The sequence below is a fragment of the Microtus pennsylvanicus genome, chromosome 4 (genome assembly GCF_037038515.1).
Source record: "Microtus pennsylvanicus isolate mMicPen1 chromosome 4, mMicPen1.hap1, whole genome shotgun sequence".
NCBI classification, from domain to species: Eukaryota; Metazoa; Chordata; class Mammalia; order Rodentia; family Cricetidae; genus Microtus; species Microtus pennsylvanicus.
Window position 1 is genome coordinate 85,452,452 of NC_134582.1, and position 27,949 is coordinate 85,480,400.

Sequence of the window (27,949 nt, forward strand, 5' to 3'; positions counted from 1 at the left end):
TGGTGGCGCACGCCTTTAATCCCAGCACTCGGGAGGCAGAGGCAGGTGGATCTCTGTGAGTTCGAGACCAGCCTGGTCTACAGAGCTAGTTCCAGGACAGGCTCCAAAGCCACAGAGAAACCCTGTCTCGAAAAAAACCAAATAAATAAATAAACAGTTCATTGGACAAGAGGTTTGTCTGTGGCCTCCAGTGGCTACTAGGCTAGTCTGAGGGCCTTTAGGTATGGTGGGGCAACATTATCCTCAGGGGTGGTTTTAAGGTCACAAGATGGCATACCTTGGGAACTTCAGAAGTGTGATATGCTGCATGGAACGCTCCTTCTGTACACTGTGTAAATATATGTCACTATGATTGTCCAGAAAGGGAGGTTTCCGGTTTCATACCTGACATTCTGCATGCAAGAGCTCCACCCTCACCACCCTCTGAACTTCAGGCCCAGATGCCCAAAGGGAAAAGTCTGACAGACTGTGTGAGGCAAGAATGATAGTATGTCATCCGGGGCAGGGGAGAGTACCATACAGCACAAACACAGCCGTACAAGGAACCGATGGGTGGGGTGTGGAGGAGGAAGGAACAGCGGTTCTCAGAATGGAATCTTCTTCATGGGTGGTGGGAGTCCAGATTCCCTGCTTGTTACTCATGAGCCAGCTGAAGATTAAGCTGCTTCAGGCTCCATGTTAGCGAATGAGGCAAGATAAGGTTCCCGAAGCCTTTCTTACAGCGCGCTGTCCGGGGAGAATGGCGGGAGAGTAACAGAACGCACTATGTGACATGACATCCCCCTCCCCCCAAAGGAGATAATAAATATCTCCTGTTCTAGATGTTCCTCTTCAAGTATAACTTTTGACATTGCCACATGGAGATAAGGGGCTTAAATCTAAGAGGCCCTGTGGTGATGGCAGACATACTGCCATAGAATTTCTGTGGTTAGGCCAGAAAAGATGAGAGACATTCCAGGGGTGCTTGAAATGCTTACCTTATTCACAGCCTACTGTGCGGCTAACCTTCCATCCCTGTTGACAAAGTATCTGAGATGAGCAACGTCTAAGAAGGACTTAACAGTGAGGGGTCTGCCAGCTTTGTGGCTTCTAAGTTTTGGTAAGGCAGCCACCATGACAGAGAGTGTGTAGCAGAGCGAAGTTGCTCATCAGGCGGTGGCCATGGAACCATACAGAAGGCAGAAGGGGGCTAAGCCTCTTAACGTAACCACACCCACATGCCCTGATTTCTTTCCACTATGCCCTAACATTTAAAGGGTCCATCAGATCCCAGTCTTGCCAGCAGTGGGGGACCATGCCTTCAACCCATGGAGTTTGGAAGTCATTCAAGATCTAAACTTTATACCCATGCCTGCAGAGTCCATCAGCGAAGGCTTGAGATGGGAAATGTTCATTCAGCTCTACCGCTCCCGTCGCCCACGGCTCCAGTGTGCCATCTGCACACACCGATGGTGAGACGAGGGCCAGATGTTCATGACTCACTGGAGCTGCCAGGGTTGTTGTGGCTGTCATTGAGAGTTGCTAAAGCTTGGGTGGGGCCGATCTCGCATGCAACAGCATCCACTGAGTTCCAGAAGTCTCCAGAGGGTCGTGAGTGCTGCCTGCAACTATCTGAAAGATAGGGTGTGTACAGGAGGCAGACTTGAAGTGTGAAGCTGTGACAGACAGCAATCAGAGCTTCTGTGGGTTTGGTGGAGGGGCAAGTTTGGCACGTCACAGAGACCTGTCTGAAGACAGATATTTCAAATGGGTCACCTGACCGTGTGCTTGAAACTGAAGTTTTTGGATGGCAACCTTGGGGGAGACTGAAGAAATGTCTAGCAGATTTTCAAAGATACAATGTAGCTCTTAAAAGTTGTAGTTATTTTTATTATGTTTATGTGTGTGTGTGTGTGTGTGTGTGTGTGTGTGTGTGTGTGTGTGCGCAGAGGTTCTTGTGACAGCCAGGGGAATTGATTCTCTCCTTCCACTAGGTAGTTCCTGGGGATTGAACCCAGGTTTTCAGGCTGGCTTAGCAACAGGCATCTTTTCCTGTTGAGCCCTTTTCACTGGCCCAAGATATATTTTTCCTAGATTTTTTAATTTTTTTATGTGCATGAATATGTTGCCTGCACGTATGTAGGTGCACCATGTGCATGCCTGGTGCCTGCAGAGCCCAGAAGAGAGCATTGAATCCCCTGGAACTGGAGTTACTGACATTTGTGAGCCATCAGGTGGGGGTTGGGAATCAAACCCAGGTCCTCTGCCACAGCAACAAGTGCTCTTAACCACTGAGCCACCTCTCCAGCCACCAAGGCGGAATTCTTAATAAGCAAAGCTAAAGGGGCTCTGAAGAGCACATATTTTCGCAAACTCTTTTTGGAAGAGGTAAAGAGTAGATGGGGCCTTTCACGTCCGAGAAGGCTGCAGAAGTAGGACGGACTACTTACTGTGGGACTGTTTAACCAGCAACACTTAAATCACACCCCTCTCACCTGAAGACCTCTTCTTACCCACTCAGGGGCCTTTCCTAATTGCGAACGCCTTTGCTTCCTTCACGCCTCACATCCCGTGGCTTGCTAAGTCACCCCATTTCATCTCTACAGTCGGCACCCCGCCTCTGTTTCTTCTGCTCCATTTGCAGCACCATTGACTTTCTTCATGCCATCGTGGCCTCTCATGTGGAAGTCTACAGCAGCCCTCTCAATGGAGAAAAGGCTGCAAATGAACCACCTAAAGAGATTGCCTCCCAGTGTGCCAACGCCTGTTGATAACGTGGCTAGTGTGCTCAAGGCTCTGGGTGTAGTGCCAAGCATTGTTAAAAAAAAAAAAAAAACCTTTCATGAACTAGTAGGAAATGAAAGGGAAGAAGAGGAAATGGAAATGGGCAAGGAGGATTCTCTCTCTCTCTCTCTCTCTCTCTCTCCTTTCTGAGACACGGTCTCACTGTAACCCAGGTTGTCCTGAAACTCTTCTTGATCCTCATGCCTTGGTGTCTGGGATTCTGGGATTCTAGGCGTGCATTACCATGCCTCACTTCTTGCACTTGCTTCTTAAGATTGTCATAATATGGCCATGTGGTGGTAGCCCACCCCTTTGATCCCAGGACTTAGAAGGCAGAGGCAGGTGGATCTCTGAGTTTGAGTCCATCCTGGTCTACAGAGCAAGTTCCAGGACAGCCAAGGCTACACAGAGAAAGTGTCTCGAACACACACACACACACACACACACACACACACACACAAGATTTCCATAGTATACTATGAACATTATGGCATAAAACAGGCCTAGGGCTAGACCCCCAAATTTAAGGTTTTAGCAAAGCTATATTGCTTCTGGAGGCTGTAGGTAAGAATTCCTCCTTGTCTTTCCTAGCTTCTGCTAGCTCCGAGCAGTCCTCTGCATTTTTTGGCTTCTGGCTGCATCTGTTTAGGCTGTCTTCATCTGTCCCTGAATTCCTTCCTGCATATGTGTGTGCCTGGACCTCCCTCTCCTCTCTGGTGCCATTGGGTTTAGAATTAATTCTAAGTCAGTGTGACTGCATCTTTCCTTATTTCTGCAAAGACTTTATTTCAAATGAGATCCCATTCACAGGCTCTGGGGGATAGGACTTCAGTGTATTTTTTTAAATTGAGGATTTATTTATTTTTTTGATGTAGGATTCCCCTCTCTATGCCATGAATATTTTATTTCCATTGGTTAATAAATAATAATAATAAGTTGCTTTGGCCTATGGCAGGGCAGAATAGAGCTAGGCAGGAACTCTAAACTGAATGCAGTGAGAAAGAAGGCAGAGTCGCAGAGACGCCACGTAGTTGCTGAAGGAGAAGATGCAGGAACCTTACTGGTAGGCCACAACATCGTGGGGATGCATAGATTAATAGAAATGGGTTAATTTAAGATGTAAGAGCTAGCTGGGAATATGCCTAAGCTATTAATCAAAGAGTGTTGTAATTAACATCGTTTCTGTGTGATTATTCGGGTCTAGGCAGACAGGAAACGTACAAGCAGTCTTCATTTGCATTTATGCAAGTGTTTATTTGCATGTATGTATATGTGTATACCTGAAGAGGCCAGAAGAGGACATAACTGGAGTAACAATTGGTTGAGAGCAGCTGGGTGCTGGTCTTCCAAAAGAGCAGCAAGCGTCTTAACCCCTGCAGCACCTCTCAGCCCCTTGGATGTATGGTTTATTGTTGTCACTATTATTGTTCTTTAAAGATTTTATTTGTATTTTATGTGTAGGGGTGTTACATCTGCATGTGTGTCTGTGTACCATGTTTGTACAAATGCCTTCAGAGGCCAGAAGAGGGAGCAGAGTCCTTGGGAACAGGAGTTACAGGTGATTATGAACTGGTTGTGAGATGCCAAGTCATATAGGTCCTGGAAATTGAACCCAGGTTCTCTGGAAGAGTGGCCAGTGCTCTTAACTGCGGAGTCATCTTTCCAGCCCTGGATGTGTCTTTTTTTGATATTCAGTACTCAACAACTGTCATCATTGAAAAGTGCCAGAAAAATTTAGAACAGGACAGCATCTTCATTATTAAATAGTTCTGGATGAAGTGAGTAATTTTGAGAATAACAGGAGGTAATATTCGATAGGGACAGCAAGAGGGATTTTAAAAATCCCCAACTTACATAATCAAAGAATAGAATTTTAATTTCCTGGCAGCTGGGTTCAGGAGCGTATAGGAAGCTAGTTTAGGGAAGAGAATGTCTCAGCAATCTAAAGGTGAGATTTGAGATGCAGAGCTAGACTGTGAGCCCCAGAGGCTTGTGAATCCTGTAGCAGAAATAGCCCAGGGCCTCTAGCCAACAGCCTACAAAATTGTTCTATGCGTGTGCCTGCATGTGTGTGTGTGCTCAACACACATTCGTTGAAGAGCTGAATAGGGGGACAGAGTAGGCTTGCAGCTCTCTAGGAATGGAGGGGCAAACTGCAGCAGGACCCTCCTGATGGCCCGAGTTAGTTGGACCTGAAACAAGATGGGAGTGACTTAGGAACAGCGAAGCAGTGGTTAAGTCAGGCTTCCTCGGAGCTGGGGGTGTGATTCAGTGGGACAGCGGTAGACCGCATATGCAAGTCTGTCGTATCACAAGGTACCAGTTGGTGACAGACTGAATCCCTCCTATTTAGATCACCTGCCACACGTGGTTTACCATAATAAGTATCTCTCTGCCCTCGGCGTGGCCGGTGGAGAACAGGGCGAACAAAGCTGCTGAAGTCTGTGTGGTCTCTTCAGCACTGCACCGCTCACAGGACGCGTTCAATAAAAAGTCCCCATGAAACAGTTCGTGAATTTGGACATTCACGCAAAATTGAGAATCTCCAGAGCCTACTCTCTGGCTCTTAGACTGGAGCACGTTTCAAAAGGCTTGGCACAAAGTAAGCGCCGCCCTCGCGCACTTGTTGAACCAAACAGAGTAAATCTACTTCCCTCAGTTCCGCCCAGACAGGGAGGTCTGGCTTTGGCCAAAGCTTCCACCGACCGCGTTGCGGTTACATTCTTACGTAAGAGCCGGTGAAGCCTCCCGGTCCTCCAGACCCCTCCCATTACAAGGGAAAGAAAATGCGCGCAGTATTTACAAATACACGGTTTTGGTGGTCCACTTCAAATTCATTCCTAATCTCGGTTCACCACAAAGATCTTAAAATACCGGTGCAAGGCTCGGTGTGGGGCTCCGAGGGGCGGCGCGCTGTGGATTTCGGGGAAGGCGTATGGCTGGTGTGAATTAGGCCTGCGCACCCGGCACCCCTCCAAGCCCCTCAGACCGCCCCTGGGCCCTGGCTGTGAGGGTGACAGCGGCCTCTGAAGGTGACTCGAGCTCCAAGCGGTGTCCGTGAGGTCTCCGTAGGCTCTGGAGCAGGGAAAGCAACGGTTCCCTTCTCCAGGCCCAGCTGCCCGGAGCTAGGGACCGATCGCCTTTGCAGGGTGCCCCTTCCCGGGTCCCAGCTGCCCCGAGCCCGGGGCCGATCGTCTTTGTAAAACACCCCTTCCCGGTTCCCAGCTGCCGGGAGCCCGGGGCCCGGGGCCGATTGCCTTTGCAGGCGCCTCTTGCCGGGTCCCAGAGTCCAGGGCTGATCGCCTTTGTAAAACGCCCCTTCTAGGCTCCCAGTTCTCGTTTGCAGCGGCCTGTAATCCCGGGCGCGGCCCCCGGAGCGAAAGATGGCGACGCTGCCCGGCTCCCGGCGGCCGCGAGGGGCCGCGGTGCTGCGCGCACGGCCCGGCCCGAGCGGCTAGAGCGGCGCCTGGGCCCGCGGCCTCCTCCCGCCGCCGCGCCCCGCCCCGCGCCCGCCCCTCCCCGGGCCCGGCCGTGCCCCGCGTCGCGCTCCCCCGGGATGGCCCGCGCGCCTCGGCGCTGCGTCTCGGAGCTCTCGGCGGAGCGGCGGCGGCCGCGCTCTGGGGGCGCGCGGCTGCGGCTGCGGCGGCGGCGGCGGCGCGGCGCTTGAAGGGGCCGGGTCGGGCGGAACAGGGCGCCGCCAACATGTCGGATACGAAGGTAAAAGTTGCCGTCCGGGTCCGGCCCATGAACCGAAGAGGTGAGCCGCTTTCCTCAGCTCCTTTTGCATTTCTGCTCGGGTCGAGGGCGGGGGGTGTGGGGAGGCAACTTTGCTAACTGCTGGGCGGCGGGGTCGGGGACACTGTGATGGCCCAGCGTGGCCCCGGGAGGAGGCAGCTCCCAGGCTCCGGCAGCCACCACTGTGTGCCCGGGGCGCCGTCTCCTTGCCTGCCCGGGACCGAGCCACGCGCACCGGCTGTGGCCGCGGATGCTCCACTTTGCAACGTCTCCTTGCCCCTGTGCTTTCAGAGCTGGAACTGAACACCAAGTGCGTGGTGGAGATGGAAGGGAACCAGACGGTCCTGCACCCTCCTCCTTCCAACACCAAGCAGGGAGAAAGGTAAATCCCACCCCGCCGGCTCCTGCCAAGTTTGAGCCAGGAAAACCCGAGTGCGCGTTCCCATTGTTAGCAAGGGTGGCTTCAAGTTTGTCCCACGCTTATATGGGAAGCGGTTGCAAGTGCAGGGTTCCTCCTCTTTCTGTGTCCTTCTCTTCTTGTCCCCTCTTAACCAGAGCGGTGTCCCCCCCAGCAGGGAACCCTGGCCAGAATCCCCTCTCCTGGCTGCCTTCAGAGGCTCCCAGAACGTGAAGGGACCAGATGGAGCACTAGAGATGTGTAGCTCAGACTACATTTTACAGATAGGAAAACCGATGTCTGAAGCGTGCAAATGACCAACCCAAGGCCTTATTGATGGGGTCCAGCGCCCGCGGTTCTTACACTGGGTTATTTGTCCACTTTAGCAGAACGGCTTAGGGATGTTGTGTGTGAAATGGGGGCTAAGAGCCGATAAAGCAAACACGCTGGTACAAGGCTAGGTCTTTTAAAATCTTTAGGTTGTTGGAGGTGGTGAGCTGAGATGGTGTCTGAAAGTAGTGCGGGGACTTTTATTTTCATGGAAACAAATAGAGCCCTGAAGGGTAGCTGTTTAGACACAGGGATGGGGGAATGTCTAAAAGAGGGCTGCATTTTCTAGATGGCAAGACATTTGCATTTGAAAAGTCGTAACTGTGGGATCCTTATTAATTCTGCTGCGTCCCATGCAATGGTATGGGAAAATGCCTTAAAATAATGTGAATATTTGACATTTTTCTGGTAAGCTCCTGAGAAGAAATAGGTTGGAATTCATTCAGTATGGCATTGTAGGAGCTTGTAAAAAAAAAAAATAGAAAAGAAAACCGAGATTATTCCAATTCAGCTTGGAAATGAGTATGAGTTTGCCTCTGAAAAATCACCTGTTGATCGAAGTGCTACATAAGGAGTGGATTTTACTCTTTAGAGTTTCCTTGAGTCAGACTGTGAAGTAGGGGTTGTTACTTTATTGCTAACCGAGGCAGCTGCTTCCTTCTGGAGCTGCGATGCAGTCCAGCCTTGCTAAATTTGGGGTAAGATTGTTAGAAGGGAGAGGATCGGGGATTCTTTGACTTTAGTGTTGAGCTTGGAGTGTTTCATTCACTTTGCAAACACTCTGCTTTCCCCAGCAGATTCTTATAGTGGCATTTAATGGCTAAGTTATTTTAAAGATGCGTCAAGTACTTTTATTGTCATGGCTATATCCTTGGACAGTATTTTTAGGCACATTAAATATTTTACAGTATATTTAGACATATGGATAGCAGTGTAGCTGGTATATTTTATAGATGCCTCTTATATCCTTTTTTTTTTTCAAAACTGGATCTTGTATGATTGCAGAAGACCGTTTCTTTGGCTCTGTGTTTCTTCAAGGCAGCCGGTGGACGGCTCCTGTTTCACTTCATGGCTTGGTACCCACTTACCACTCACTCCCATTCTTTAAATATTTGTAACCATGTATGTTTGTTTGTGTGTATGTGTGTGAGTGAGTGTGTTCATTCATTTGTTCGTCCACTCATTCATTCATTCCAAGGTGCTGGGAATGGAGCACAGATATAGGTAGGACATAGACTCCCAGCCACTGTGGTCAGCTCTCCTTGCCTGTCTTAAACCCTAAAGAATGCTACTGTTCTCTACTGTTGAATGAAATGAAGCCTCGTCATTTGTGTATAGAAAAAGGTTGTTTTGGGGCAGAGCATTGATAACTCTGGGTAGATGGTGATAAGTGTTATAGTAGCACTTGGACATTCTTAGGGCCACTGTATTAGATCCTTTAAGTGAAGATTTGTGGAGTGTGTCCTGGGCATAAGCCATCGGCATGCTGACTTGGGTAGACTTGTATCTGGTGCTATAAAAATTGTGTTGAACCGTAGGATGCTTCGTTGTTCTGGGCTGACAGATCCGACTTTTTGTGTGGCCCATGGGTGGTCTCTGGGTCTGCCCGGGTACTTTCAGAGATAAAACAGCAGTGCTCCCTTCAGGTCAGGATGACTGTCTTTGCCAGAATGAAGACACCAAGTGCATTTTGATGTCCACTCTTCAGCTGGTTTCATATTTCTTCCAGGAACTTCCCCTTAAAGCAACGGTACATTTAAAAATAGAAACAATTCCTCCCTTGGGCTGTGGCTTGTAAATCACATCTGTGCTTTATGGTATATTTGCAATTCATTTCTGTCGATCAGTTTTTGGATAGAGCTCAGGTTGGGACAAGGGTGAGTGGGTAGAATATAGAGAATGTAATTAAATCCTCTGGCAATTCCCAGGTTTGAAAAGTAAGAAGTCCTTCAATAAATATCAGCAACCTGTTATCAGGCTGAGAAGCATTGTTTTTCTGAAGTTGCAAAAGATTACCCACACATTCATAGAAGCTCCGAGTTACCGAGTCAAAGTTTTTAGTTTTACCAGTAAGAACGAGAGAGAATGAATAGATGGACTTCTAGGAAAATAAACAGGCTTCACTTTCATACCTGTCTTTTATGGGACTGCATTTGGGGAGGCCAAAAGATCAGAGGATTTCTCAGGCTAAAGATGTTTGTTTTGATGTTGAAATTCCAGCATTGCAACCCTGTATAGGTCCAGGTTCATAGCTGGCCTTTTGGACCATTCCTCCCTCTGCAGTGCCAAGACTTGTATGGCTTGTTGCTTGTAAGGCCGTGACATTGCTAATAGGGACACACTTAGAAAGTTCCTGCCAGCACCAGGCTTGGCCCAGGGGAACCAAAGGTAACTGCGGATTGGTGCTTATGCCAGGGCCCTCACCATTGAGAGTTGTGGGAAGAAAGAGGTAGATATTTTAAATGCACTGTAATGATGGCAGAGGTGTGTGCTTTGCCTTTGTGTTTATCCTGTTCGGTGATTCCCCACTTCTGTCTTGCTGGAGGCTGTGCACTCCCTGAAGGCAGGTATCTTGCACTGGTTTTCCTTGTGCCCAAGTCCCCACACAGCACCTGAGGTAGAACAGCTGCCATATGACAAAGGCTATAGTTGCCACCCAGGGTAGGCAGCCTGCCGAGGCAGCTGGCATCAGGCCGCTCTTAGGTAAGTTCACTTGGCAAGAGGAGGCCGAAGTACCTTATTAAGGAAGGTGAAAGCTTTCCTGCCGCAGATTGCTTCTGGGCAGTTCTCTCTGTAGGAACGTGGGGGTGAGGAGTGGGATGTGCTGGCCAGGCGGTTTACCTTGGGTGGGGATTGAGTGAGACTCTCCAGTGTGTCCTTATGGGTGAAATATGCCACGCAGAATCTTTCCCTCAGCTCTGTTGCTGTCATCCCGACTTTCCCGTCCTCTTACCCTATTTGTTTTATTTTATTCATTTCAGTTTGTATGGGACAAGGTCTCATGTAGCTCATGTGTAGCTCACGCTAGCCTTGAGCGTGCTAAGTAGTGGAGGCTGTCCTTGAACTTTCAGTTCTCTTTCTTTGTCTTCCAAGTGGTGGATTACAGGCCTGTGCCATCGTGTCTGGCTCATTTATTTATGATTCATTTTTTTGAAAGTATAGGACTATATCTATACATACACACAGAAGCATGTATCTTGCTTATGTGTATTTAAATAAGCATTTTGATATCTTTTAGTATCCATATAGGAAACTCATTTGTTTTGGCATCTATCCTGGATGATAGGAGTAGTTTTTAAAAATACAGGTCGTTGGGGTATAGATCTGATTCTTACAGTTATCAGCAAAATAGTCTAATAAACACATTCCTTAGGATATGTTGTTATAATTTTATGTTAGTAAATTGGGCATAAAGCATCATAGTGAAGTTTATATCTCTTCCTAGCCGAGAAGGAAAAGAGCCATTCTGACTGGGACTTCAAGCCCAGCTTTTAGAAAGCAGAAGCAGGGGGATCTTTGTGAGCTTGAGGCTAGCCTGTTTTATATAGTGAGTTCAAGACTAGCAAGGGCTGATGGTGAGATTCTGTCAAAAAAAAAAAAGGCAAACTGGGTAGAATATAGACCCTTAGTAAGAGAGCTGCAAAGTCGTTCATTTCCTACCCATTCTTTCCAGGTTGCAAGGAGCCCAGTGGACCATGGGAATGTATGCATGCTGCTTAGCCAGCTACAGTGTGTGGTCCAGTTCACACATCATATGATGGATGTTTCCAGAATGGTTCCTCTGTTCAAGTATTACTGGCAGTCTTATAAAATTAGCAGGGCAGACCCCTAAGAGTCAATAGGGTTCCACATTATGAAGTCATTTTGAGGACCTGAGTTCTGGTCCATTTTGTGTTGTTACCCGTCTCTCTGGCTTTATTGCAGGGTTGGGTATATGGGTGCAAGGTAAATTTAGATTTTGCTGGTCCAGGAGGACACGTTCTTCTTGCATGATATTGATGTTTGAAGGAGAATGACAATGGGATATGTTCATTAGCTGTCAGCTTGTTTAATTTGTTTTAAAATAAAGTTTCATTGAAATCTCACTTTATTTTTTTTAAATATTTATTTATTATGTATACAATGTTCTGTCTATGTGTATGCCTGCAGGCCAGAAGAGGCACCAGACCTCATTACAGATGGTTGTGAGCCACCATGTGGTTGCTGGGAATTGAACTCAGGACCTTTGGAAGAGCAGGCAATGCTCTTAACCACTGAGCCATCTCTCCAGCCCCCGAAATCACACTTTAAAAAGAAAATAAAAGCAATTATCATCTGGCATAAAGAGATTTTAAAATTACTTGGGGAAACTGGATGTAGCAGGGGTTTTTTGTTTTGTTTGTTTGCTTGTTTTTATTTTTCTGAGACAGGGTTTCTTTTTTCTCTGTAGCTTTGGAACCTGCCCTGGAACTAGCTCTTGTAGACCAGGCTGGCCTCGAACTCACAGAGATCCGCCTGCCTCTGCTTCCCGAGTGCTGGGATTAAAGGTGTGCGCCACCACCGCCTGACAATCTATTTTTAAAAATAGTATCTTGTTTGCTTGTGGTCGTTCTCTGTCTGAGGATGCTAACGACCATTTTCTCTGTGCAGTCTGTCCCGCTCCACCACAGTGCGTCAGTTTGGCCCCTATGTCAAAGACATCTTCGATGTGCAGCCTTACCTCATCTAGACTCTGGTGTCTGTGGGACAAGGGCGCAGCCTTTGTCTCTGTTTTCAGTGCTCAGCCTCTTCCTTCCCAGCGCACAGAAAGCATTTTGTAAATTCTGTCTGCTGGCGTGATTATTTACTATTGAAAGCTTTCCTTAGCCCCCCTGTCTACTTAAGTAAGAGCATAGGGAAAGGCTACAGGTGAGCCAGCAGCTTTGTGCATTATTCTCAGTGACTTCCATTCCTAAGGATCATTAGCTTTGCTTAGGACAAAATGCTAGGGAAGAAAACCCCCTTTAGTCAGAGTTTATTATTATTACTACTACTGCAAAAATTCTATTAAGAAATTGTTTTATTCTTGTTAATTTAAGAGGTGTATGCTTATTGGGCTGTAAGGTGCGGGGGGGGGGAGGCCCTAAGATAGTCAGAGTGTGACACCAAGCTGGCTCGTGTACTGGTCTACCAGTCTGGCAAAATCCAAAGACAAATCGGAAAGCTGGGTTGTTTTCAACTGTCAGTAAAAAAAATTTCACGTGCCGTGTACTCACATATTAAAGAAACTTTACAAGAACAAGTTAACTCTAATAGTAGGCATCCCAGAGATATCAGCATTTCCTAGAATTAGCCAACCAAAGCTGCCTTTCCCCAGATCTTCCTGGGAGGCAGGGCAGAGATGGTGTTTATGTGTTTAGAAATCAAAGCTGTTTCCAGAACATTCTCCACAAAGGAAACAGACCAGCTGAGAAGTCGCCAGGACACACAGAAACGCTCTGATCACTTTGTATCTCAACAGTGTGGGGAATTATGTAGAACCAAGAGCAGAGCAGTCACTAGGAAATGGTGCTAACGTTTGTGTGCAAACATTTTCAAATAATCAAGAGTTGACTTAGCTAGGAGTGGTGGTATATGCCTGTAATCAGGGCTCTGGAGGCGGAGGCAGAAGGATTAGGGCTTTAAAGCCATCCTCCCCTACACAGCCTGGGTTACACAAGAACCTTCCTAAAAAATAATTTTAAATAAATAAACAGGGTTGACCTGTGAGATTCATCACTGGTCTTTTCAAAGAAGATCACGGTTTAAATCTTTCAGGAAATTTACACTGGAAAGGTAGGAAAAGAAATTCCTCTTTGGAAGTTAGTTTAGATGGCATTACCACCCACGATAGTAACACACACGGAGTCAGGTGTTTGCATCTTTCTCTAAAATTTCATTTGGAAAAAGGAGTAAGTCTTGGATTTGTCGATTTAAGGTGCAGAAGGGAAAGCGGGGTGGTCCGTGTAGACCCTCAGGGAAAGTGGGGTGGTCCGCGTAGACCCTCAGGGAAAGTGGGGTGGTCCGCGTAGACCCTCAGGGAAAGTGGGGTGGTCCGCGTAGACCCTCAGGGAAAGTGGGGTGGTCCGCGTAGACCCTCAGGGAAAGTGGGGTGGTCCGCGTAGACCCTCAGGGAAAGTGGGGTGGTCCGCGTAGACCCTCAGGGAAAGTGGGGTGGTCCGCGTAGACCCTCAGGGAAAGTGGGGTGGTCCGCGTAGACCCTCAGGGAAAGTGGGGTGGTCCTTATAGACACTTGGTCTTTATTCCTTTTGTCCTTCTTAGAAGTTGTCATCTCTCCCTAATTCTGTCCTCTTTGGCCCAGCACCTTCAATTCTATGTTCTAAATAGAAGCCCCACCTGAAGAGTCAAAATGTTAACAGCTAACTCTTTCTTCAGAGTCACAGAACTCAGGGCAAGACTGCTGGCCCCGAAATACACCTTATTCCTTCGAATCAACGTAAGCCTCTCAAATACTAGCCTATGAGTGGTGGTCAGCATCACTGATTCAGGCTAAAGATACTGAGAGTGTTCACGGGTCCAAGCACGTGTGTTAATCGCTTTTGTGTGGTTGCTATGAACCAAATACCTGGCAGGAGCATCGGAAGAGAGAAAATGTTTATATTGTGTAACACTTTCGGAAGGTTTCAGTCCCTGTGGCAAGGAAGGCATGGCAGAGATCCCGACAGCAGGAATGCATGCCAGAGAGCAGCGGGCTTCAGGGCCTGGGCTCTGACTTCCTAGCCCCCTACTTCCACTGGCCAGGCACCACTTCCTAAATCTCCACCAGTATATTACAACATACAGCCTTCCTGCCCTGCTTCTCCTTTCTCTGACCCCATGAGCCCTTTTTGCCCCATCGATCCCCCAAGATGGAGCTCTCATGCTGAGCTCCTTTCCTCTCAAGATTCCAGCTGTTCAATAAACCTGATTCCTTCTTGCCAACTCGCATGTCTCAAGTGTTGGCCTTTCAGGGGCCGTTGTATTCCGATCACACCAGCGTAGGAGAATCTGAGAGTAGCAGTCATCCCCTTCTTGATAGTATCCAGTGATGTTACCATGTTACCATGGTTGCTCAAAGTCATTGGTAAAGTGGAGTTTTTTCCAAACTATCCTTACCGTGGCTTTTCATATTAAAACACACTCGTGTGTTTCTATAGGGTTGCTTCAGTCCTCAGGAAGAAACAAAAAGTCGCAGTCCTAACAGATCAACCATTCTGCCTTTGCCCTTGCTTCTGTCATGTGACTATCTCAGTTACAAAAGCTTTTCTTTCGCTCGTGTTTTGCCATGCTACATGGCTTTCACCGTTTTCAATTTAATAATTAAATGGTTTGTTGCGTTTCAGTCTCTTTAGTCATTTCCATATTTTTCAAACTTATAGTTGTTTCTCTTAGTGATTGTATAAATAACAGTTATTTCTCTATTCAACTGAAAGAGCTGGCACAGGGGCTGGAGAGAGGGCTCAGGACGTAAGAGCATTTACTGCTCTTGCAGAGGACCTGGGTTTGGTTTCGAGCTACAACATGGCAGCTCATAACTTCATAACTGCCTGAAGCACCAGTTCCAGAGGATCTGATGCCTTCTTTCAGCCTTCTTGGTTTCCCTGCACTCATGAGAAGCACACACACACACATACACACACACACACACACACACACACACACACACACACGACATTGAAGGGGATTTCTTCCAGCTTAGACATGATAAACCACATATTATTCTCTTTTGCTATAATGGAGCTAAAAGTTGATGATCTTTAGAGCCACAGATGAGAGAGGGCATGGAAAAAGGCAACTGGAAAGCCAGCTTCTGCCATTTCTCCTTTCTGTCCACCCCAAAGCTTGAATGCCCATCAAGTCACCACAGTGCTCTGCATCAGTCCACTTAAAGATCTGCGTTTCTGACCAGTTCCCAAGTGACCAGGATGCTTGCAATGCTCTGAACCTTGCTTTAAGGAACTTCAGTTAAGGGGAAAAAAATAACCAAAAAACCCACAAAACCTATTAAAGAACTGCTTACTGGAATTTCCTGGATAACAGAAAGTTTCTATTCCCCACTGTCCACTAGACTTACAGGATTGTTAAGCCCTTGAGATGTGGTTAGTGTAACTGAGGAGCTGAACTTTAAACTTGGTTTAATTTTTATGAATTTAGACAGCTATGTGTGGCACTTGGGTACTGTACTGGGCAGTGTCGGTTAAGAGAATTTATTATTATTATTTTTACTTTATGTGTATGGGGGTTTTGCCTGCACATATATGTGGTATGCACCATGTGCATACAGTATGCAGGAATGTCAGAAGAGGTCTTCAGATTCCCTGGAGACATTTGTGAGCCACCATGTGGATGCTGGGAATCAAACCCAGGTTATCTAGAAGAGCAGCCAGTGCTTTTAACAGCCGAACCGTTTCCCTGGCTCCAAGACAGTGGTTCTTAACAGTGACTGCACATTATATCCTGGGATGCTTAGAAATGATGCCTGCCTCTATCTTAGGAGATTCTGGCTGTACCGAATGTCTTAGTTAGAGTTTCTGTGACTGTGTTGAAACACTGTGACCAAAAGCAGCTTGGGGAGGAAAGGGTTTGTTTTGTTTATTCTTCATCATTGGAGGCAGTCAGGGCAGTGACCTGGAGGCAGGAGCTGATGCAGAGGTCGTGGAGGGGTGCTGCTTGCTGGCTTGCTCCTCCTTGCTTACTCAGCTTGATTGCACATAGAACCCAGGACCACCAGCCCAGGGGTAGTTCACCCACAAGGAGCTGAGCCCTCCCCCATCAGCCAATAAAGAAAGTGCCCTACACGCTTACCTACAGCCACTCTGTATGGAAGCTTTTTCTCAGTTGACTTCCTTCCTTTCAGATGACTCTAGCTTGAGTCAAGTTGTCAGAAAACTAGCCAGCACAATGAGCAATGGTTTACTTGGCCTCTTTTAAGAAGCCTTCCCAGGTGGTCCAGTGACTGTTGTTTAACAGACCTCTGTGCAGCAGGTTGAACCAGCCACGCTGTTGCTTCTGTGGATTATGTAGGTCGGGACTTGGAAAGGGCAAAGCAGACATCATCCTGCTCTGTGTTACTGTCTGGGGAGTAGCCATCCGAATAGCTTCAACACCTATCTTTATCCAAAATGCTGAATTAAAGTGCACTTCCCTTACCTCACAGGCTTGACGCTTGTGAGCCACCACTGTTGTAAGCAATTAGCCTAGTTTAACAAGCCAGGGGTTCTCCAACCAGGTGTGTCTGACCGAAACCCTCAGCTTCTGTTTTACTTGGGTTGGGGAGAAAGGGGAAAGACTCAGTGAAGTCTCCTGGTGCTGTGAACATGCTGGATTCTGACTTGTGAAGGGACAGGTTTTTTTTTTCTAGGTTCAGACTCGTGGGCCCCAGTTCCCTGCTTAAGGTCTTCTCTGGTTTCCCAGTGGGAGAGCAATGGTCAGATCTGCACTGAGGTGAAGTGAGAATTCTGGGGGCTGCCTAGCACTGCTTCTGTGGGATCTGTATCTCTGAGCTAGCCACTGATGGACCACTTTTGCCTCCAAGTTCCTTCATTGGTACAGATGACTGTGGACTAGATCATATGTAAGGTCACTTTTGTTGTTGTTTTCCAAGTTCTAACATCCAGATTTATCCGTGTACAGTGCTTAAATACAGAACCAAGTCAGACAAAGTAGGCAGCAGACATAGCAGCTGAGATGGGCTGCCTTTTCATTTACATCTTGTTAGAGTGTCAGGAGTCCTGAGAAGGACAGGGAGGCCATTGGTGGGAGGCTCTGCTGGTCTGCAGTAGCTGAGGCTTGAAGGTGTCAAGTGAAATAAAACAGCCACCAGCTCCAGACACTGAGGTTCTTATCAGCTGGCTGGCTGGGGGCCTGGGGTGCTTGCAGATACTCTGTCTGCCTTCTTTCTTGGCAATAAAGGTGGCTTTCCCATGTGCCTATAGGACATTATAAAAACCATTTGATTTGAACCTTCTAATGATATACCATCTTGTACAGGTTATGTGTGTGTGTGTGTGTGTGTGTGTGTGTGTGTGTGTGTATAGCTGTTTTGGTGCAATATGGCATCGTGGAATATTATATAGGCTGTACTAGATGACATTCTCAGAACTGCTAACATAAAGCTTTCTTGTCGTCTCCCACCACCACTTCTTTCCCCCTGTAAGACAAGGTCTTACTGTGTAGCTCTGGCTGGCCTGAAATTTACTGTATACACCAAGCTGGTCTTGAACTCACAGAGATCTGTCTACCTCTGTCTCCTGAGTGCTAGGATTCAGACTATCATGCCCAGCTCTTGTTTTGTAAAAAGAAAAAAAAAGTTGTTTTCTGTTTGTTGTTAGTTTTTAATAATATGTGTATGTGTGGTAGGCTATGCACACGGACTGTAGGTACCTGAGAAGGCCAGAAGAGGGCATCAGGTCCCCGGATCTAGAGTTGTAGGTGGTGCTTGTGAGGCAATGGACGTGGGTGCTGGTAATGAAATGTGGATCCTCTGCGGGAACAGTCAGTACTTTCCACAAGCCCTGGCTTGTTTCGTTTCCGAGGGTTTTGTTACAACTTCATTAAATTCTAGCTTATCCCTAATATTTCTACACTTGATCTTAGTCAAAAAAAAAAAAAACAGAGGAGTGCCGGGCGATAGTGGCGCATGCCTTTACCCAGCACTTGGGAAGTAGAGGCAGGCGGATCTCTGTGAGTTCGAGGCCAGCATAGTCTACAAGAGCTAGTTCCAGGACAGGCTCCAAAGCTACAGAGAAACCCTGTCTTGAAAAACAAAATAAACAAAACAAAACCAGAGGAGCAATCCTACTAATTTCACTAGTACTTACTGTTTTCTGTTATGAGATGAAGTGTGTGTGCGCGCACGCTTGTGCATGCACATGGCCTCTCTGGTTTATATACGCACTCCTTTGTTTGTCTGTTTGTTTGTTTTGGACAGGGTCTCATGTAGCAGGAGCTATCCTTGAGCTCTCTATGTGGTCAAAGCTGGCTTGAACTTCAGAGCCTATTGCCTCTACTTCCTGAGAGCTGGAATAGAGGCTTTTGTCCTCTTTCTCCAGGAAGCAGGATGGAGGCTTTGGTTCCCTGTGACCTTAGAGTCTGGTCTGTAGGTATGAGGAGCTTTTCTGCAGTCAGGTTCAAGGAAGGCATCTGCTTACCATTCTGTGAGGGAGGAAGCAAGGTCTAGGCCTTTCTGATTTTTTTTCTATTTTGGAAACGGAAGGAAGCTTCCGGGGAAAGGAAAGCCTTTTGCAGCCGGCTTGTTGTGCTGTCTCTGAGAGACACTCCCTAGAGGTACACCAGTAACCAGGGACCACAGACACTCCCATCCCTTATGCTGGGAGACTCAGAGGAGAAGCAGGGTGGGTAAATGATGGCGAACTATGCAGGCTTTCTGTCTTGAATACTTTTATGAATAAATTTATCCTGAGCTCTGGGTGCATCCACAGAGGTTTCATGTAGTTTGTTGAAAAAGGTAAACAAGCCTTTGAAAACACTTTATATTCTAATCTGGAGTTTAATGAAACAGTTCACAACTGACGCTCTTCCTACCCACCTACCTTACCAGCTCAGCTCGAAGGGGAATATTTAAAATTTGTGGCTGAGGGCTGCAGAGACAGCTCAGAAGTGATGAGCATTTGCTATCTGTCCAGAGCATCCATGTTGGGTGGCTCACAATTGCTTATCGCTCCAGTTCCATGGGATTGAGGCCGTCTTCTGGGTCTCTTGGGAAACTGCGTACACTTGGCATATGCTCACACAGACATATACACGTGTACATAAATAAAAAACTAAAAATAGGAGGAGCCGAAGTGGCATCAGCGGTGAAGAACACGTACTGTCAGGCAGCTCACAACCCCCTGTAACTCCAGGCCCATGGAGTCCAATGCCTCTGACTTCCTTGAGTACCTACACACGTGGGCATACTCCCACACACGTGTGCACATATGCATAATTAAGGAGAACAAAAGTAAATCTTTTAAAAGTAAACAAAAAGTCAAAAATTAAGAAGAAACTATTTGCGGTTCTTGCAGAAAACCAGAGCACCATTCCCTGCATCTGCATTGAATAGATCGCAACAACTTGTGACTTGAGCTCTAAGTGGCGACACTCCCTTCTGGGCCTTATGGACGCCTGCACACACATGCACATATACACACAGATACACGACAGCATATTTACATCCATTTTAAAAGCACTAAGTCTTAAAGTAAAAGATTTATAGCTGGAGTTGTGATGAGAGGGTTTAGGTGGACCGGGTTTTGATGCCGTGGTTCCGTCTCATTCTCTAGCTTTAACCACCTCTGTTCATGTAGTTAAGTGGAGCGCAGGACTCACGGAACAAATTGGAATGGGAAGGTAGAATATTTGCGTGGTCGTGCTGTTGACATTGAGGAAGGTCCTGAGGAATGCCCTCTGTTGAGGCCATTGCTTTCGAAAGGGATGGGGAAGGGTGGTGGAAGGGTGGGCTTATCAAGACAGTGGTGTGCAGTTAAGCAGCATGGAAGGACCCAGCTTAAACGTCTGAAGTTTTGATACAGAGTTACAAAGTGAGGACAAATAGGAGACTTTAGCATGGCAGCGCTTGCTTGTAAAGTTGTCTTGAAGTGTTGCTGGCTTCCATGGCCAGATTAGTTACACAGGGGAGAGGAAACTTCCAGACTTGCTGGTCTACTGTTATCCTAAATAGTGTTTTTATTTTTAATACTCTCTAGTCATGTTATTATTTAGCCAGTTGTTTTCTCTCCCAGGACTGACAGCCAGCTATCCTAGGTTTTCAGACTGGAGAATTAAAACAAAACAAAAAATTCCAAACCACTAGAAATAAGGTGTAGTTTCCAGCTTCCCGTAAATTGTTCTCAGTAAGCACCATTAAGAGCAAAGTATATCCACTTGTCCTGATGCCTCACTGGCCTTGAACTCAGAGATCATCTGCCTCCCAAGTTCTAGCATCAAAGTTGTGTGCCACTATGTCTGGCTCTTTTTATTGGAAATTAACACACTCATTTTTCCTTTCCTGGATACTGAAGGGAACATTAGTATAGGTGGCCCTGGACAGCAGCCTACTTGGATTTCCCTGATGTCTACCCTATTGATCAGCAGAATTTTGAGTTTCTTGGATTCTATGAGTCCTTCAGGCCATTGCAGAACACACTGTTACAGGATTTCTCTTTCTTAAAACACTGACCAGGTAGCTACTCAGGAGGCTGAGACAGGAGGATTGCTGGAGCCCAGATGTTGGAGGCCAGCCTAGGTTTAAAAAAAAAAATTGAGCATGGAGTTGCCTTTATTGAATTTTTTAAAAAAAATTTTTACATTTACCTGTTTATTTTTGTGTGTGTGTGGTCGTATTGCTGCATGCATATTGAGGTCAGGGGACAGGGGAAAGTCAGTTTTCTCTTTGCATCTGAGGGGTTGAACCATAGTCATTAGGCCTGGTGGTGAGTGCCTCTACCCACCTAGCTGTCTCTACAGCCTGACTTTGGATTTTCTAAGTGGTGGGCTATGTCTTTCTATTTGTAAGTTGATGTATTGAGCTAATATATTATTTGCAAAGTCAGACTAAGCAGAATTTTTTTAAGACATGAAATTATTGTAAGATACCCATGGACAGGTCGCACATCCCTGGACTAGAAATATTTCAGCCTTCTGACTTTGTCAAACTGCAGAGTATTTATGTACACATAATGAGGCATCTTGGGAATGGGACTTAGGTCTCAGCACTAGATTCGTTGGTTTCATCTCCACTTTCTACACATAGCCTGCGGCTAACTTCATGCAATACTTTCAGTGCACATGTGACTTGCCTGTGACCTGTCTCATGAGGTCAGGTGTAGATTTTCCACTTGGCACATGGCCGCTTTCAAGTTTTGTGTTTTGGAAAATTTGGATTTCAGATGCTCATATAAGAGACACTTAATCTGCACCCAAGCCATAGCTCTTACCCTGGACAAAAAGAAACTCCTTATTGGTCTTTCGCTGTGTTTCTGTGGAGATCAGTGTGATATAAGAGCGGCCTTATGCAATCCCTCAGGTGTGTGTGACGCTGTTGCCTGTTAGCCTAGACCCTGGAGATATATCCAAGCTTTTGTCATTGTGTGGCAAGGTTGTCATCTACAATTGTAACCCGGGAGAACCACACGATAGTTATAAACAATATTCATATGGGAAAAGCGCCTTTACAGTTCTGAGTCAGCCACATTCAGTCATCCTTGCCACACGCAACTGGAGGCAGGTCGACCATGTCAGGGCCCAGGAGTGTGGACTTGGAGGCAGGCTGCTTCCATGAGTCTGATTCTACCACTTTCCAGCTGGGAAATCCAGGACGGAACCTTGACTTGGTCCCCAGGGCTTCAGTTTCTCCGGCTGAGCGTAGCAATGGAAGGACAGGCATTAGAGGGCCGTGAGGCAGGCTTGTGAGGCATGTCAGGTGTCCACAGTTTTGTTTTTACCACCCTGGGACATGTGAGGGTCGCCAGCCTGGGTTCGCTTCTCCTGTATCTTACTCATTTCAGGTTTAAGAAAGGAAGTTCTCTAATACCTAAAAATAGTAACAACAACAAAAAAAAAAAAAAGGAGAGAGAGAAAGAGAGAGCTTCAGTGAAGTGGCATGTGGCCGGCTCCTGCCATCCTAGCGCTGGGGAAACTTAAGGCAGAGGAGTTGCTGCCAGCTCAGGGCCACTTAGGCCATACGGTGAGAACCAGCCTCAAAATAAGGGTTAGGATAAAAGAGTCTCACAATTTTATCCACAAGTCTTGTGATTTTCTATTGACCTTTTATTTAAATAAAGCATGCATTAAAGAATTGCTTTATTATTTTTAACTGTGTGTATGTTTATGGAAATATACTGAGTGCTGGTGACTGTAGAGGCAGGGGTACTGGGTCCTCCTGAAACTAGAGTTACAGGTGGTTGTTCTCCACCAGTGTGACTTAGCCACTGAGCTTTCTCTTTAGACTACAACATGCATTTTTTTTAAATGTGTGTAGCCCAGGCTGGCCTCGAACTTGTGATCCTCTTGCCTCTGCTTCCTTCAGTAAATCCTACTGGCTACAGCATTCATTGTAAGGACTTCTGGCAGGTCTGTGGTCAGGTCCATCCCACTTCTCAGCTGATAGGCGCGCTGCTTCCTCCGGACAGGGCACGATGTGTTTGTGGAGAGGGAGAACTTCCTTTCTGATGGGTACTCCTGTCTCTCGGGCAGTTGGCAGTCATTAGTTTAGGTGATGAATTTGTAGCTAGAGTCTGCCCGTGAACACCTGCCAGAAGCAAGCGTTCTTGAGGGAAAGTGTGTAACTAATGAATGAAGCTGGGGTACGGGTGGCGCTGCACCAAAGCTGCGGAAGAAGATGGAGGGGAAATGTCGGTGCACCACAGTCTGTCTAGTGTGCAAAGTACTCTCTTTACATGCATGTTACAGCCTCCCTCCCCTCTCTGCCGTGTGCATCGTCTTGGCTCTATTCAGGTTTCATGGTTTGCTAAGTGAAGAGCACACACAGGTGTACTGTTTGTTTTGTCAACTTGACACAAGCTAGGGTCATCTGGGAAGAGGGAGACTTAGCTGAGAAGATGCTGCCATCAGATTGACCTGAACACAACTCTATGGTGCACTTTCTTGATTAATGATTGATGTGGGAGGGTCCAGCCCACTGGGGGAGGTACCACCCTTGGACAAGTGGTCCTGGATGGTATAAGAAAGCAGGCTGAGCTAGCCATGAGGAGCAAGCCAGCAAGCAGCACCCCTCTCTGGCCGCTGCCTCAGTTCCTGCCTGCGGTTTCCTGCCGTGACTTTCTTCATGATGAGCTATAAGCGGTAAACAGAAATAAACCCTTTCCTCCCTGCATTGCTTTTGGTCATGGTTTTATCACAGCAATAGAACCCTAACTGATGGGACAGAAGCCTGACTCTTATGCCCCTCCTTTCTCTCACCGAGCTATCCCTCCTCAGTCTCACCTTAGAAGCAAAGAAATAACATGATGGGGGATGGGGGCCAAAAGGAGAAGGCAGATGTGGAATGAAGAAGAACTAAGGGAGAAAAGAGGCCTAAGTCCTGATGACGCCGGCGGTCCAGCCTGCCCTCACAACTGTTCTCCAGAGACAGCAGCAGGCTGGGTTCCAGGAGGGGAGGTTGGGTTGTACCTGGTCCTGCAGCTGAACAGGATAAGGCATCTGCAGTGTGCCTTAGGTCACCTTGGGTTTCAGATCAGAAAGAGAAAGCCTTGAACTTGTCCAATTATCCTTACTAATTAGCAGCTAAGCAGAGCCTGACAGAAACCATTTGAAGCATGACGCAGAGTGCACACGTATGTTTGCGTGGCCAGATTCAGAGAGGAGATCAATGGTGGCGTGGAAAGAAATGAGTCTGATAGCCTGTATGCCTCCTGCAGTTTGTCTGCTTCAGTGACTGGTTTTAAAAAAATGAATCAAACTATAATCTCTGACTTACACATTTGGTTCTTTGATAGCTGTGAACATGAAGGTTAGTGACAGGGAACCCCTCCCCCAAGCCTCTTAATTGTTGAATTCCTTCTAGTCAGGTCAACAGTGAGCTACATGGAGATAGTGAGCAGATAGGTAGAGCCACTGAAAATCCATGCATCCGTTCATTTGAGCATCACTGTGCCCCTCCTCCAGCCACATGGCCAAGCCCCGTTGCTTTGGAATAGAAGACAATAGTCCGGTCTATGAGAGAAGAATCCCCTTCTAGACCCTCTGGCAGGCGGAGTCTCTTCTGCTTTCCCTTCTCCTAACAGTTGGTACATGTGTGTGCATAGCAGGCACATTTTCTAGATGCTGTGAGATGGAGTACAGCAAACCATACAAATTCGGTGCCCAGGACCACGGGTCTGCAGTGGAGTGATCCTCAGACTGTCTGTCATGGCACTTGTGGGCCTCGGGAGGCCTCTAATCCCTACATCAGATTACTACATAATAACGGGCTCTGTGCTGTCATGTGGCTTTTGGCGTCATAGCAGTATAGAGGGCTGGTAGCTTCCTTGAGCTTTCTGTGGTGCTGGGGATGCTTGGCACGCGCTCCACCACTGAGCTAGCTGGAACGTGACGGTGCCAGTGCCGCTCTGGAGCACTATGCCACCGACAGTCACTGCTTTGGGCTGGCAGGCAGAAGCTGACACCACTTAGCACTCCATGACATCAGTGACGGTCCTTCCAGCTAACGGGTCACCCAGTGTTTGGCAGACGTTCACATTGTACAGGTTTACTGATTTCACAGCCTACATGGCAGCCCCGACTTGAGGTTTATACAGGAGCTAGTGGGAGAGAATTGTGCTCTAGGCAAAGTCCTGAAACTAGGAATTCGTTTCCAGGAATGCCCAAGCCGAGGATGTCTTCTGACCTTGGCACAGAATGTGGTCTCAGACTTGGTGGGGCAGGGGACTACATCTCTTTGGCGTGGGTTTTCCTGTGAGCCTCCCTTGTTGTGGGAAGAGAGGGAAAGAGGGGAGAGAGTTGAGAGGAAGCAGAGACTGTCCAGTTGTGTGAATGCCCTCCCTGCTACCGACTTCCTCCTGGGGAACGAGGGCATCTCTAGGCACTTCTCACCCTCCAGTTCCTAGGCGGCAGCTGGATCTGTGCTGCGCGTCATCCTTGCAAAGCAGGCTTGTCAGAGCCTTATGTTCCTGTCTGGAGCCTGCAGGCCAGTGATGCTCCTGAATCTGTCACTCCCCGGGGTATTCTCAGCATTATGGGAAATTCTCAACATGTGGCCCAAGAGTGTAGACATTGGCATGGACGTCATATGAGAACGGCTTGCTGCACGGAGAACTTAGAATCTGTTCGTGTTTGTGTTTTGAAGAAAGCCACTGGTAGGCTTCGTCAGGTCTTTATTAGTGCGGTCTAGAGTTGAGCAAGCACAGTTTTAACATTTTATTAAACAAGCCCCTTGCCAGTAAGCTGCTGGTGATGCATCGTTCAGTGGTTACCGAGCAGGAGCAGAGGCCCATGGATGGGAGTCACAGCAGGAGGGCAGAAGACTGCAGCTGGCCAGCCAGAGCAGGAACCACAGTAAGAGCTCTGGGAAGTCAAACTTGCTGGGAAGTGGTGGCCTCGGCAGCTTGGATGCTGAGGTGCTTTGTGACCGTGGAGATGAGGAAGCAGGTGTCTTGCCTCCTGGCACCTACAGTCTTCATTACGAAGTCTTTGATTGTCTCTCTCTGCCTGAGACAAATGTGGTTTCCTGTCTTTTCTGGGTGGTTGAGCGTGAGTTGGTTCTGTCTTCCCTTATTCCCAGCACTTTTCAAATGGCAAAGCCGTGGATGAAATGGTTGTCGTTCTTGTTGTTCAGGAGGTTGGGGATCAAGTTGTGGCTTCACTCACGCTAAGTTCATTCTCTCTTTCTAAACTATGACTCTGGTTCTCTAGCATTATTGTTATTATCATCATCATTACTATTATTCCTGGATAGCTTTTTCAGGAAATCACAGCTAACATTTGCCTGTGAATGGCACCTATCTTTTTTTTTTTAAGCTCAAGTAACTTTGTGCTTTTTTCTTTTATTTGTTTTTTTCTGAATGTGTAGTTTATTGAAATAAAGGGAATGAGAAGGGAAGAGAGAATGAGAGGGAGAGAGGGAGAGAGAGGCAGAAAGCAGCTTCCTTAGAATATCAGAAAGGAAGCATAACTTCGTTTTTAATGTCATTTGTTCTCATTATAATCGTGGCACCTTAGGAAATATAGGTTGGAGATAAAATACCGTTTGCTCATCCGACTGTCATCAGTTTAATGCATTCCATGGCGCATTGATGTGTCGTAATTTATACCAAGGGGAAGCATCACTCCTTTCTTAAAGCCCTGGAAATGGTTGCTCTGCTCAGCCTGCAGGTAGGAGCGGTGTCAGGCTGTGCGAGCCGTTTAGCCTGAGCCACAGGTCTGTCTTGTTGGAGTTTTCTCTCACTCATTCACTAGCATCTCCTTTCTGCAAACTTTTCTCCTCAGACTACTTTGCTTCTGAGAAAGTACTCAGACCACAGGGAGCCAGCCCCCCACCAAGCCGGGCTGGGTTCTGATGGACTTGTGAGGTTTTCTGTTGCTCCTAGTGAAGAGGCAGGGTTAAAACACTAGCCAGGAACTTGTTACCCACCTAGGTGTGGCTCTTGGTACTTGACCATGCTAAAGCTGGGTGACCTTGGGCGAGCTGCCTCTGCTCCAGGTGCTGTCTTCTGCAACTTCGAGTCAGCTAAAGTGCTGACAGCTTGTGTTAGCTGTTTTAGTGACTTACTCTGCATGAGAACCGCAGCCCTGAGGCAGAGGGATGACACAGTAGAACAATGGGAACAAAAATTCTTCGAAGTCACTGCTCCCAGTTGTCAGGTGGGAGGATGCACCCTGGTGACTCTGCCTGGTTCGTGTAGAAACCACCAGCCATGTCATGTGTTTAGAGCAGATGTCATAGATGCTCAGTTTATTAACCCTCTCTTTTTTGTTCCTTCACAAGTTGTCATGCTTGACTCACAAGATTCTTGTGTGTGTATGTGTGTGTATCTGCGTCCTTTTCCCTTCCCCTTCTTCCCCTCTCCTTCCCTTCACCCCTCCTCTTTTCCTTCCTCTCTTTTCTCCTTCCTCTTCCTCCTCTCTCATTCCATCCTTTCCCTCTCATTCTCTTCTCCCTCCTCCTGCCACTCTTTTTTGAAACAGGGTCTCATATAGCTCAGGCTGTTCAAACTCCCTATAGCCAAGACCAGCTTTGAACTCCCGATCCTCCCAAATGCTGGGATACAGGTGTACCCTTCCATGCCCAGCTTGAGAGTTGTCTTAATTCTGTTCCTTTATCTGTTCTCAGAACTTTTGGATTTGCTCACTGTCAAACCATGCTCCATGTTTTTTTCTAAAACTTACTTTTTCAAAATATATATCCTTTTAGTGAAATAAAAAGTAGTAGAAACTATCTCTGAGTGAGCACACCAGGCTGTTTCCTATGTATTCTCAAGTTGCTCTGTGGAACCAACTTAGAAAAAATGAAAAAAACCACACAGAATTTTCATGAGTTAACATTGATGGTTCACATTTTAGCTTCGATTCTGTTTTTCTACGTATGTAGATACAAAATTTTAACCCTGTACCAAACTAGCACTTTTAAAAAATTATATTTATTTATGTGTGTGTGTGTGTGTGTGTGTGTGTGTGTGTGTGTGTGTGTATGCCTGGGGGAAGGTGCTTGCATGCATGGTGCACCTGTGGAGGTCAGAGAACAGCTTGCAGCATGTGGCTCCCAGGGATTAAACGACAGTCTTTGCAACAGGTGCCGTGACTGCAGAGCCATCTCTGTGGGCCCAAATCAGTACCTTTTAATTTGTTGAGTTTGTGGTTATTATATTAATTCAAAGTTAGTACTAAAATGAGTGTATCTGTTACTATAAAGACGAATCTAAAAGAAACGAGCAAGGCCCGACCTGATGCTGGGTCAGGCATGGGGGTTAGCATCACAGGCATCCCGAGTCGCCCTGGAAACGCCCGCTAATGGAGCACGGTCAGATTGCTTTGTTTTGAGTCACTTGTAATATTTTCCCCCTCTCCTGCTGCTAAAAAGAGAATGGAACTTTTGACTCAGTGAAAGCTATGTGAAATTTTGTAAAGACCAGAAACCAGTTTCTGCATTTGGAGTCTGGGTTCTCTCAGTAAGTTGCTGAAGTGCTGGCTGTTGAAATGGCCTGCTGGAGACTCTGCGAGAGACAAGAGCTCTTTCTCCCCACATTTCATTTTCATATTGAAATCTCTGTT

General features: G+C 47.0%; 1 protein-coding gene across 10 annotated transcripts in view; it reads left to right on the forward strand.

Moving 5' to 3' along the window:
* Window positions 1-6,318: 6,318 nt before the first annotated feature.
* Window positions 6,319-27,949, forward strand: part of Kif13a (kinesin family member 13A) — a 181,235-nt gene continuing 159,604 nt past the window's right edge. For all 10 annotated transcript variants that reach the window (XM_075969741.1, XM_075969743.1, XM_075969744.1 and 7 more), the window contains exons 1-2: window positions 6,319-6,520; window positions 6,790-6,880. In XM_075969741.1, coding sequence (XP_075825856.1) covers window positions 6,466-6,520; window positions 6,790-6,880 — 146 coding nt within the window. In that variant the 5' untranslated portion in view covers window positions 6,319-6,465. The remainder of the gene's footprint in view (window positions 6,521-6,789; window positions 6,881-27,949) is intronic.